General features: G+C 42.7%; 1 protein-coding gene across 1 annotated transcript in view; it reads left to right on the top strand.

The window, feature by feature from the left end:
• The window catches only part of POC1A (POC1 centriolar protein A), a 58344-nt gene extending 48358 nt beyond the window's left edge, over positions 1-9986 (top strand). The window contains exon 11 of the mRNA XM_048072081.2: positions 9698-9986. Coding sequence (XP_047928038.2) covers positions 9698-9796 — 99 coding nt within the window. The 3' untranslated portion in view covers positions 9797-9986. The remainder of the gene's footprint in view (positions 1-9697) is intronic.
• The last annotated feature ends 2295 nt before the right edge of the window (positions 9987-12281 follow it).

Below are 12281 nucleotides of genomic sequence, written 5' to 3'. Positions count from 1 at the left end.
GGACAGACACACCATTTCCAGAAGCTGTCTACAGGTTTTCCAGGAATTTCTAATTTGTTAGCTCGGTGGGAGCTTGGGTATATTTCTAATGTACCACCTCGAGTTCTTGCACTCTCTGTGCTCACCGTAGTTTCCAACACTGTGTTAACATAATGTGGAGACATAATATGGAAGAAACTTAAGGTTCTGATAAACTACTCTGGGAAACAGATTAATTTTATATTTGCATTATCATTTTTCTAACACTTCCTTAGCTATCATCTCAAGGTTTACCATGCTAACCTGGGTATAATGCAAAAAGTGGGAAGGAGAAAAAATGCTGTGTTTTTTTCAAAATTTTTTGCTGAAAGATGTGATAGGAAGAAATCAGCTGGACCCTGTCATCTCTACCCAGTGCACAGCTTTGTACTGAGCTGCGCGCTTGAAGCTGCATTGTCTGCTGCTCACCAACTACCAACACCTTCCCTCTGTTGACAATAGATTTCTAGATGAAGTGGAGTGTCGTGTACTTGGATACAGCAGAATCGTTTTTATTCTATTAAGAGGTCTCTTCCTGCCAGACACCAATTGAAAGTAGAAATGCTGAGGCTGTAGAGGCATTATGTCCTGTGCAGCGGGATGCACTTGAGCAGACTTGCTCCTTCAGTTGGCACTTCTGATACAACTTTCTCTAGTAAGAACTAAAGAAACTAGTGGCTGTTGCGTACCATGTCTAGCAGTAAATGTTATAGCTAATAGATATGTCCCCCTTAGATTTATGAAGCTTTCTTTTTACGTTGTGAACTTCATGCTGTGATTTTACTCTTAAGGGCTTTGACAGCCTTCTTTAAAAACAGGTCTTTGATTCGATGAAGCTTTCCTCTTCTCCTCACCACAACTCTGTCAGGCCTTTTTGTGGTTTAAGTAAGAAAGCGGTCTAATGTAACCTGACAGCATCTTTGTACTTTTTTCTAAACATGGTTTGTAGCCATATTTCACATGTAAATAAAGCAATCTTTGCCTTTTTCAGGTGAGTAGCACATGCTCAGTAATTTTGCTGGATTAAGGATAACTTATCCTTAATGTTCTGGAGTAGAAAAATGATTTTTGGCTGAAACTAAAATGGAGTAGGTATTATGAGCAGGTATTATTTGCTGTGCTATCTAAAATGTATTTCCTGCATTTGCAGCTGAACTGCTGTGATGAAAGATGATCATCTGTGAGTTAAGCATCTTAGCTGCAGTGGAAGATTTGTATTCTCAATTGTTATCATAAAGAGTTTGTATAGTCTTGCCCTCACTCCAGACACCTGCAGTTGCTTCATTCACCCTGATAATCCCTAGCACAGGTGTGCAGTGAGCACTGAGGAAAAAGCCACTGTTCTTAACATGGGAAGAAGGAAGGTGTTTGTTCCACGTGAAGTGTTTCGAGCTCTTCATCTGAGAGAGTTGTGGACATTGTGTTTGGGACATGGTGTACTGGTGGACTTAGTAGTAGTGTTAGGTTGATGGCTGGACTTGGTGATCTTAAGGGCCTTTTCCAACCTAAATGGTTCTATGTATGAGGTTACCATAAAAGTTCGTAAATAGCTGTGGTAATCCACCCACAGGAAACAGTTTCAAATCCATCCCCAAGCTAATCTGGTATTGAAGCTGGGAGAAAACAACGCAGTGAAATGTGAAGAGTTACTAAATCTGAAAGGTAATCCAAGCCAGAACCGAAGGACAGTTTAGCTCCAGTGAGATTAAAGGATTATCTCACGTCTTCCAGAAGAGATTGCAGAGGTGGGGAGAAAAATATTTTGTAAAAAATATATTTAGTACAAAAAAAAAGGACTTGGAGGAGAAATGGGATGCTTTTTAAATAAAACTCAAAATGTGTGTGCAGTGTTTGTAATGCAAATGAGTAAATCAAGTTTACTTCGTACATTTGGGGATGTGGTCTTCAAAACGTGTTGGTAAGGAATAAACAGCCCCTTTCTTCTCTGAGATGTTGGATGTAGATGTCCTGGTTTTGGCTAGGATAGAGTTAATTTTCCTCCTAGTAGCTGGTAGGGTGCTGTGTTTGGGATTTGGGATGAGAATAATGTTGATATCACACTGATGATTTAATTGTTGCAGAGTGGTGCTTACACTAAGCCAGGGACTTTTCAGCTTCTCGCTCTGTCCTGCCAGCGGGCAGGCTGGGGGTGCAGCGGGAGCTGGGAGGGGACAGACCCAGGACAGCTGACCCAAACTGGCCAAAGGGGTATTCCGTACCATCTGGTGTCATGCTAAACAATATATAGGGGTGGCTGGCCGGGGTGGGGGGCCGGCTGCTCGGGGATAGGCTGGGCATCGGTCAGCGGGTGGTGGGCAACTGCATTGTGCATCACTTGTTTTGTACACATTATTATTATTATTTATTTATTTATTTATTATTTTCTTTTCTGTCCTAATAAACTGTCTTTATCTCAACCCACAGGCTTTCATTTTTTTCTGATTCTCTGCCCCATCCCAGAGAGGGAGGGGGGAGGGTAAGCAAATGGCTGTGTGGTGCTTAGCTGCCGGCTGGGTTAAACCACAACAGTAGATTAAACAATGGGTTTAATAAAATAAATCCGTACATGACTTCAAGCAGTTATAAGTAAATTAATATTTTTTTTATTAATTTATTTGTGGATCACAAGGGCTGCTACCTGTGCCTTGCACAAATATCTTGGTTTGTATGTTGCTTTCACTGCCTGAACACCCACTGGCTATGAGAAGTCCCAACAAATAGGGACAACAATCAGTTTTTATTCCAAAAGAAATTGTTTGAAATCCAAGTGATCTTTAAAAATAAAAAGCAAGCATTCCAATCCGAATAATCTGTGAAATGCCAGATGAGCTTGGTTTTTAAATCTTAATTTAAGGGGCATAGAGATTATTTCTTATGATGCAGAACCGTCTTTTGGAGACGCAGTAGCTTTGATGATCTCTTACTCAAAATAAATGAAGTACCCTGTTTCTTGCCAGTCCTTATATAGTATCATCCAAGTTCTGAAATTCACTTCCAAAATACGCTTGTTACAGAAATCTCTAAGGATTTTTCTGCTTTCTAAGACTGCCTAAATTAAACACACTCCCAGTGATACTGCTGTATTAGCATGACACTGCCCAGAGGCCAGGTTCTCAAAAATGCTGATTGTCTCCCTGGAGGTGCAGCAGACCTTTACCTTCTCTTAGCCTTCAACAGGCAGGAACACTCGACATCTCCAATGATTTGCATTTTTACAAGCAGACCTTGAAGAAGTATCCTTTGATATGCTTAATATAAGTTGCTGGTTATCTACTGGGTACCAGCAGTTGAGTTAATTCAGCTAAGTGATTAACATCCTTTCAGAGTTAAATTGGGTGGCAGGGAAAGTATATAGGATGTCTTTGAAGCACACCCTCATCCTTGTCGCTGGGGAGACCTCTAAGCCTTTTGGATTTGCTAAGCATGGTACAGCACTTTTGTAGTACCTACTTGGATATTTCATCATAGCTCATCTTAACTCGCTGTATTTTCATACTGTATGGGGAAACATGAAGTCTCCTGACTCCTTTGGCTGGTTGGCTCCCCGAGGTCTGGGAGCTGTGCACCAGGGAGGCTGCCCATAGCTGAGCAGGCGGTGCAGCCCTTCCCTCCCCAAAACTTGCAGCATCCAATGTAAGTGCCATCAGTTTAGCTTTGGCTGATCAGCCATTGAGCCTGAAGCAACAGTGCTGAAACATCTCAGTAAAAGGACTGTAAGTTGAAAGGCCCAGTTGCAGATGACACGCATGCCTTGAGTCCCTGCATTGCACAGAGGACATTGGCAGAGCTTGTGACTCCTCATCTTGGGAGTCTAGGCTTGATTTAATAAAAAGGATATCCATTTTTCTATATTCCAGGGGCCATTTGATCACTGTGGTATTTCAGTAGTGGTATCTTGTCTACTTTGCTGCTTGGTCTGGCCAAGTGGATGAGACTAGAATTTTCAGGTACTATGTATGTGGGTTTTTTTCTGAGAGAAAGGTTTGAATGAGCACTGTAAGCAGCAACACTCGTGTTGCTATACTGAGCCTGTTGCATGGCCGTCAAAGCCACTTCTGCAGTCTAGTTAAAGGACTTCAGAAAATGGAGTGTACTGGGAGGTGGAAGGAGCACAGGTTTAGAAAACCCCATCTGGTTTGCTTCTGGGACTTTGTAACCCATGGTTGTACAGCAACTCTGACCAGTATGGCCCTGGCTAGCCGCGCTGGGGCAAAGTGTTCTGTAGTGCCAGATAGAAAAGTTTGTGGAATTGAAGCATGTTACAAAGTAAGTGTGAAAATTTATGAAGATGCATTAAGGAAATATTGATGGGGGGAAGACTAAATGACTGAATGAAACTGTTTCATTCTGAAATAATGTGCTATGCTTAAATCATGCTGCTGTGAAATACTTTATGCAAACAGACTTTGTGAGAATTTACTTCAGAGTTTGCATTCAAAACAAGGAAGGAGGTAAGAAGCTACAGAACTTACTTAAAATGTCCTTGGGGTAGGAGATCTTGTTTTAGTTTGAATGGAAAAAGTGCTGTCTTGTATTTATTTATTCATTTTTAATGTGAAATTATTTCTAAAGGAATGTTAATAGTGCACTTGATCTCTGAGATGAAGACTTTGACCAGTAGCGTAAGGCAAGTCCTGGCATTCAGAGAGCACTGTGTGTGTTTGCTATGTAAAGTGTTACTGTCAGTGAAGGCTTTGTGTTCTTGTACTTTCAGATATGAGATTTTCTCCCTTGGTTAGTTTTAAACCACCACTTCTTGATGACAATGATTCAGAGGTACTGAATGTTCTGATCCCATCTCAAAACTGTGTTAAGCTAAGATCTGTGCGTGAAGAGTGCTGCTTGCTAATAGCAGGGGTCTCCTTTGAGTTTCCCTAGGTGCAGTTGCTGAGGTGGAAGGGAGACTGACAGCAAGTCATGGCAAAGCTTTGTATGGCAGGAGGAAAGGGCGCTGCCCACTGGACGGGTCTGCACCTGAACCTCGGTGTGACTTCTGAACACGTTCTCCCATGAGCCTCAATTTTTACGTTCAAGTCTGGTATTTTAAGCTGTTGTTTGTGGAAGGAGACTTTTTTTTTTTTCTCCTGTGGCTGCCTGAGTAGAAAGTGTTCACCTGGTAGTTAGTTTGCTCATTGGATTAATTTAGAGAAAGTATAGATAGGTACCTCTGAACCCAGTCATCGGCACTTGCCAAGGAGGGACTTTGTTGGCCCCTTGGATGCCTGAGCAGCTTTTTTTTATGACGGAATGTCCTGTTCTGAATGTCCTAGCTTTAGCTGCCAACGTGGTGAATAAATGCAGCTCCTTACAGCATCCTGACGGGAGTGCTGGTATGGATAAGCAGCATAAAGCCTCTTCCGCTTTGATTGACGCTTGCCATACACTTAGAAGTTCAGGGCACTGTATTATCCCGCTAACATCATTATAAGATGGTACACAGAAGAGAATTAAATAATGATGTAATCCTAATACAGAGATGTGGTCATTCCAATGTCTTTGTGCTTTGTGGATAGAAATCCCTATTTTTCCATTTGTTATTAGATTGATAGATTTTTTCCATTGTAACATTTTTGCATTTACTGACCTTTTGCAGGAAGATGTTTTTTTTTTTTAATAAACTGGAAAGAAAATGCTGTCTTTGTAGATTAACATGTCATATGGGAAGAAAAATCCGAAGAGGCAGAGCTAATGCTCTTTCTTGGGCTATTTGATACATTACACGTTAGTGCCCTGCAGAACAGTTTTTAGCACATGCTTTAGTGAAACCGTTAACATTAGGGATGGAGCAAATTTTAGCAACCTTTTTATTGAAGTAAGGCTAGGAAACTACCTCTCAGAGAAGGCAGATCAGTGGAGAAAGGGGTTTTTTGTTATGAAATGGTTAATGATGACAGGACCAGAAGAAGCTCAACTGTAACATTTAGCCTGCACATCTGCAAGGCACACCTGCTTTGCAGTCCTTGTGTATGCCTGTGTTCCTTGTGTTGTTACCTATCTGAGTAACATTGTGCAAATCAATGTTTTTTGGGGTCCTGCGATTACCAGTAATGAACTGGAGCGGTGTTGTGTCCACTCTGCTGTTATTCAGTCAAAGCTGGTGAGAATCTGGCATACTTGAAAATCCTGTGTGCTGCTTGTGGACATCCCTTGGCTGGCTGGGCGGGGGATTATCCATTCCCATGCTCTTGGCCACTTCACCCCCAGCTCCACACTAAGTACTTGGTTTTAGTTAATGGCCTGTTAAATTAATTAGTTAATCTGGCTAGCTTGATCTCTCTCCTGGTTACCCACATGGAGTTAGTTCTGTCATTGCTCTCCTAGTCTGACCCTGGGGGTCACCTGAGGAGTGTGAATGTCCTCAGCTCTGGACTCTGCTTTTCAGGTTTCCTCTGGCAGTTGTTGAGCTGGTTTCTGTTGGGATTCAATTAGCACCAGGCTCTGCTTATCAAAAAGAGTCCTCAAAAGATGCTGGGTGGATTACCCCAGGGCTCTGCAAAAACCTCCACCTTGGGGCTAACAGTGATTAAACTGTCCCTACTGCATGGTCAGGCAAGGAAACGTTTAACAGGACTTAAAGAAAAGATGCTGATGAAAACTGAAAGTGTATGTAGGTCTGGCATTTGGATTGGCATCACGGATCTCTAGTATTACTGGGTTGAGGGAGTAAAAATAACGTTGAGGGAATGGCATGGGGAGTTTGTCATGATGTAAGCAAATGTGACTGCTGGGTCCCTCAGATTAGGGAGGATGGAGCTGAATATTCACCAGAACTTAAAAGTAAGTAGGATGCAATATATATATACATATATATATTTTTTTATTGTTATTTTTTTTAACATAGTTTCTCATGAACATTTCCTGGTATGCAGTGAAGAAAAGTAATCGGCTTCTGACACCATGGGAAGCCGGGATCCTACCACAGGGAAACAGAATGAGCACAAACCTGCATCAGGTGAACCCTCACCGAGTCTGCCTGGTGGCATGTGCCTCCTTGGGGTAGTTGTCGGTTCATTACCTTCTTGAAAGGTAATAGCAAAATCACGTAGCAGTTTGATTTGTGTACCAACAAGGAGTTGCCTTATGAATGGCAACATGGAAGCTTTGTAAAACTCTGTCAGTTGGGAATAAAGTAGCTTTTTGTATGTGTGTAAACTACTATATAATAGTAATAACATTTTTGCACTTTCCCTTACCTTACTAGGACATCAGGTGCCCTGTGTATTTTGGGCATCATGTATTTCAAACCTGAATGGACTGTGCTCTGAAGTTCTTTGGACTTACTGGATTTCATTTCTGACTTCTCCTTTTCCACTTGTAGTTTCCAAAAAATGCTCACTACGAGTTTATTGAAATGGAAATTGCATACAAGTATAAGCAGAAAGCATATTTCTTGCAGCTTTTTCTCACATTCAACATTTTCTGAAATCCACTTTATCTGTGCTTTGTTTCACCGTCCTGCATGTAGCAGTGGCTGCAAGTAACCTGGGCCTTTGCTTCTTGCAGGGTTGTGTGACCAGGATATGATTCACCTGATTACATCCCTTTTTAAAGGAAATTGAATGCAATGCTACCCCCCACATTTTGAATGAACACTGAGTCTTGAGTCACTTGTTCTTTTCTAAATGGAAAAGCCAGGATCCCTGCTGCTTTTCTTTCTCTGTCTGGTTGTTTGCAGGCTGAGATCTTTGCTGTAAACCCCTGCAGACATTCAGCCTGCTGTGTTCTTCCCTGAGCCGCTGTGCTCCTGACATCTGTAAGGCAGCCCCTAGGTAGTAGCCATGGCTAGGTTCAAATCAGATAAAATCCTCTCTCCTTTGAACAGACAGGAGAGCTCCTGCTAGCTGTGGGATGGTACCTGGTGCCTCCCCAAGTTTTCTTCGGGCTCTCTGTATACAGCAGCTCTTGCACCTCAAAGAGGTAGAAATAGAGGAGAATAAAACTAAATGATGCTAATGCCATAGGCCAGGGGAATATCTGAGCAATGCAGGGTTTGTTCCTTTGGGCAGAGCTTGTTATGGTTGTAGCAAGGCTGGGTTACACAGCAGGAGTTGACTCCTCCTCTTCTTGGGGCACACCTGTGGGGCGGCAGTGGTGAGAGGTGGCTGGGGACATGGGACACAGGGAGAGGGCTGCAAACACTTCAGAAGGGATAGACGGGAAAGGAAGGGAGGGGGTGTTGCCCTCTACATTAGGGAAGGAATTGATTTTGAAGATTTGCCTTTGAGAAACAGGCATGTAAAGGCTGAGAGCTTATGGGTGAGAGTTAAAGACTGCACCAATAAAGGACAGCTTGTCCTTTACTGGGGGGTCTACTGCAGGCCACCTGATCAAGGGGATGGAGAAGCACTCTTTACTTGTGTAGATAATGATAAGACAAGGGGGAATGGTTTTAAACTAAAAGAGGGGAGATTTAGATGAGAGGTTAGGAGGAAATTTTTCACTTGGAGGATGGTGAGGCACTGGCACAGGCTGCCCAGAGAGGCTGTGGATGCCCCATCTCTGGAGGTGTTCAAGACCAGGTTAGGTGAGGCCCTGGGCAACCTGATCTAGTGGGTGGCGTCCCTGCCCATGGCAGTGGGGTTGGAACTGGGTGATTTTTGAGGTTCCTTCCAACACAGGCCATTCTGTGATTCTGCCTCTTTACAGGTCAGTGGTGTGTGAGTAGAAAGAAGCTTTGAGCTGTGTTTGGGGGTCGGGGGGGAAGGCAGTGGGGAAATGTGTTCCGGCAAATCCTATGGTGCAGAACCCGTCCTGACTGTTAACACGTGGTGTTGTGATGTGTCTGAGGGAAACCGTTTTGCAGTAGTGCTTGACGTTGTGTTTTCACCATGACTGTGTTTTCTCCTTACTCTCCCCACCATTCTTCTCATTCCCCAAATCATTTTGCAGGAGATTTTTCGTGGTCACTCAAGTGACCTTAGCCAAGCTGCTTCCTTTCTTTGTGCTTTAGTTTCCCCAGCTGTAAAAATGAGGATAAAGAGACCTGCTTTCCTTTGTCAAGCACTTAGTGATGTGTTTATGAAATGTGCTATTAAAAGACTTTCTATGTATAACTTCTATACAAATAGCAGTTGTCCAAGTTTATTTGAATTACTTTATTAAAGTCTGAGGTTCTGGACATCCTTTTGTTTTTGAAAGAGGATGTTATTTATGCAGTAAAAATGCTCAGAATATGAATCTATTGATTGCTGATAAGTTTATGGGTATTAAAGCATTAAATATAATCACTGCCTGTTATCAGCCGTTCTGGTGTCTTTGGAAGCTGCAAGTGGTTTGCATAGGTAGGTCCCCTGATTACCTCGGAGCGATCAATAAAAGGTTTTCAGCAGAGGCTTTTAATACCACGTGGTTAAAATGTTCTTCCTGTGTATCCTGTCCATGATGACTTCAGCTCTAGGAGAAAGCTATAACAATCCCTTTGTGAGGTAACTGGATTACACAAATACTCGGGCATCATGTTGAGGTAGATACTGCCATTTTGGTTTTTAACTCCTTTCTGTCACCTGACTGTGCTGCCTTACACTGGGAGGGTTTTCTTGCTTGATCCTGGAGTTACAGTCATGAAATCTCTCAAAATACTCCATTTGAATTTAGGATTTCATTACCCACCGACAGTACAGTGGCATACATAGCTTGTCTTTGTGAGTGGCTGAGCAGCAGCTTTCCTTTTGTTTTGCAGACAGTTTCCATCCTGGAGCAGAGACTGACACTTACAGAGGACAAGCTGAAGGAGTGCCTAGAGAACCAGCAGAAAATCATTCAGAACAAAGCGAACTGATTTTGTGAGAAAGGAGCAGAGATGGAGGCTCTTGGAGGTTTGCAGTGGTTTGTGTTCTTAACAGACTGTGTGTGACTTTAATGATTTTGAGAGCAGTCAGTTTTTAATTGATATGTACAGTTATTGTATCTGTAAATACAAAACTTTGTTACTTTACTAGAATAAAAGGAGGAAATTATTTGTAAGAGTGGATGATGATTGTGATTTCTTGTGTTTTCCAGATACTGTAACAACCAGCTAGAAAGGCTGCATCTGTTCTGCCTTAGCTGCTGCTGAGTTAACCTTAAAATGTTTAAGCATCCTAGAGTTGTCAAATGTCTGGCCCAGGCCGTTCGGCTTGTTGCTGGCTATATGTCGCAAGAGCTCCCAGGATATCCTGGCCAGTGGGAGTTCACCTCTGTTCTCAAGTCAGAGCAAGCATGTGATAGCCTAGTGCAACTCCCACCTGTCGAAGGGTCTGTCCGACCAAATCCCAAATGGTGCCTGGCAAATCTGACAAAGTGGATCAGATCCTGGATTTGTGCAGAGGCTTTTCCAGTGGAAGGATTTAACCTGCTCCCTCATGCAGTGTGTGAAAAATGGTTTGCTGAGCTGAGGCTGGAGGAAAGGTCCTAGCTCTACTAGATCAGATTGCAGAGTGGATTGCCAAGCAGCTTTTGCTTTTTATTTGTCCACTTCTTAAATTAAAGGCAGGGAGAGAAAAGGCAACCAAATAGCAGCATGCTTGCTGCAGTCATAAACCTTCCCTCTTCTCACACTGGACTCTCTTTAATTTTCAGTCATTTTGCAGATGTTTTCGCAGTCGAATAGCTCATCACTCACACCTATGCTGTCACTGTGCTCCTCGCATCACACCTCTAAGACTCTTTCAAGGCTTTAGCAGGTGTTCAATATGTAGCTGCACAAGAATTTGGACTTCTGGGAGATCCTGTTCTCCAACACCTCTTCTGCTAACATGCACTGGAGATCTTCTTTCTTGTAATAAACTATTACGTACATTCCTGAAGAAATGAGCTGTGGGAACTTGAGCATTTCAGGGTTAATGAAACCCTCCTCCTTTACCGTCTTTCTGACCTCTTAAAAGAGGGAATTTGCCTCAATGCCTGCCCTTGGCTGTCACAGCAGGCTCCAGTGCTTCCAAAACCCCCATCTCCAGATGTGCCATGGGCATTTCAGATGCTTGCTGGAGGCCTGGCTGGCATTCTTGTTTCACACAGGGCTTAGCAGATCTTAAGGCCAGACCCGTTTGTTTTTTGTTGGTTTTTTTTTTGCACCTGTTCCTGTTGCAGGCTGTGTCTGCCTGTACTGCATCTGAACAGTGTTAATCTTCTTGTCCCATCTGGATGAAGCTGTTTGCATTCCCTTGTCATCACTGGGAAGCTTCTGGTCTCCTTCCATTCTGGTACTTTCCACATCTCTAAGAACCCCTTGTTGGCATCATCACAATATTTCACTCTTTTTCATTTGCAGGAAGATGAGGGCTTTCTCATTTCCATGCTTATTGGGTGGATTATAAATCTGAGTTTCTCTCTGCTCCACCACAGACTGTTTGTTTTCTGTCTCTAAGCTCCCACTCTGATAAATTATTATTTTCTCTTAGATTACGCTAATGGAATCAATTCAGTGAAATTCTTCCATGCTCCTGCTATAAGCTTTCAGAGGCTTTCTGTTCAGAGACTGACATTTTCATTGAAATGAACTGATGTCGTGACAGGATGGGTGGGAAGGAGAGGATTCAAAAGTGCACAGGGCCAGTTTTCTGCTAGAAGAAGGACGTTCTGCCACTGAAGCAGTGACAAAAATGAGTTGTAAGAGTCTACTTTATCAGCCTGATCCCCAGAGTTGTGGGCTGACTTGTGGGGGTGGGGAGGGGAGAAGAAAACTTAAGCTGTTCCAAGTCATCAGTTTTCAAGCTTCACTTCTTTTCCTTTTAATTTGTAATCTCTAATGTCTTAGAGACCACAGAAGCAATTTGCCATTCTCCCTAAAATACTATATACAATACAAATGACTTGGGCACATTTGATAAAGATGCTTTTTCCTTTCAGATGTTCTGAGTGAATCCATTTGAAAGATAATTGTGCTTGTAAAATAGAAGATGCTCAGGTGCTGAAGGGCAAGCTAATGAGATGCAGTGAAGGTTGCTTTTCTGTACTCAACTTCATAAAAGCACTCATTTGATCAATGCAATCTATTCTTGTGAAAGTAACCCACAGTGGGTGGCCATGGGGAGCTAGAAGAAGAGGGAATCTAACAAACCTAATGTGATTTAGGTAGCAAGAGCGGTAATACGGAGGGAATTTCTTCTGACAGTTCTCTCCATCTCAATCATTTTGTTTTCCCACATCTCAGCAATGTGCTCTCTTTCCCCTCATTATAGACTCTTACCTTGAGAGGGATTTCAGGACTTAAAATGTACCAGCACTTCTAAAGAGAGGGTACTGCTTGAGAAGCAAGCAAAGTGCAGAAAGCACAACACTTTAAA

This window comes from Anser cygnoides, chromosome 10, assembly GCF_040182565.1.
Source record: "Anser cygnoides isolate HZ-2024a breed goose chromosome 10, Taihu_goose_T2T_genome, whole genome shotgun sequence".
NCBI classification, from domain to species: domain Eukaryota; kingdom Metazoa; phylum Chordata; class Aves; order Anseriformes; family Anatidae; genus Anser; species Anser cygnoides.
This window is presented reverse-complemented; position numbering and strand designations above follow the sequence as displayed.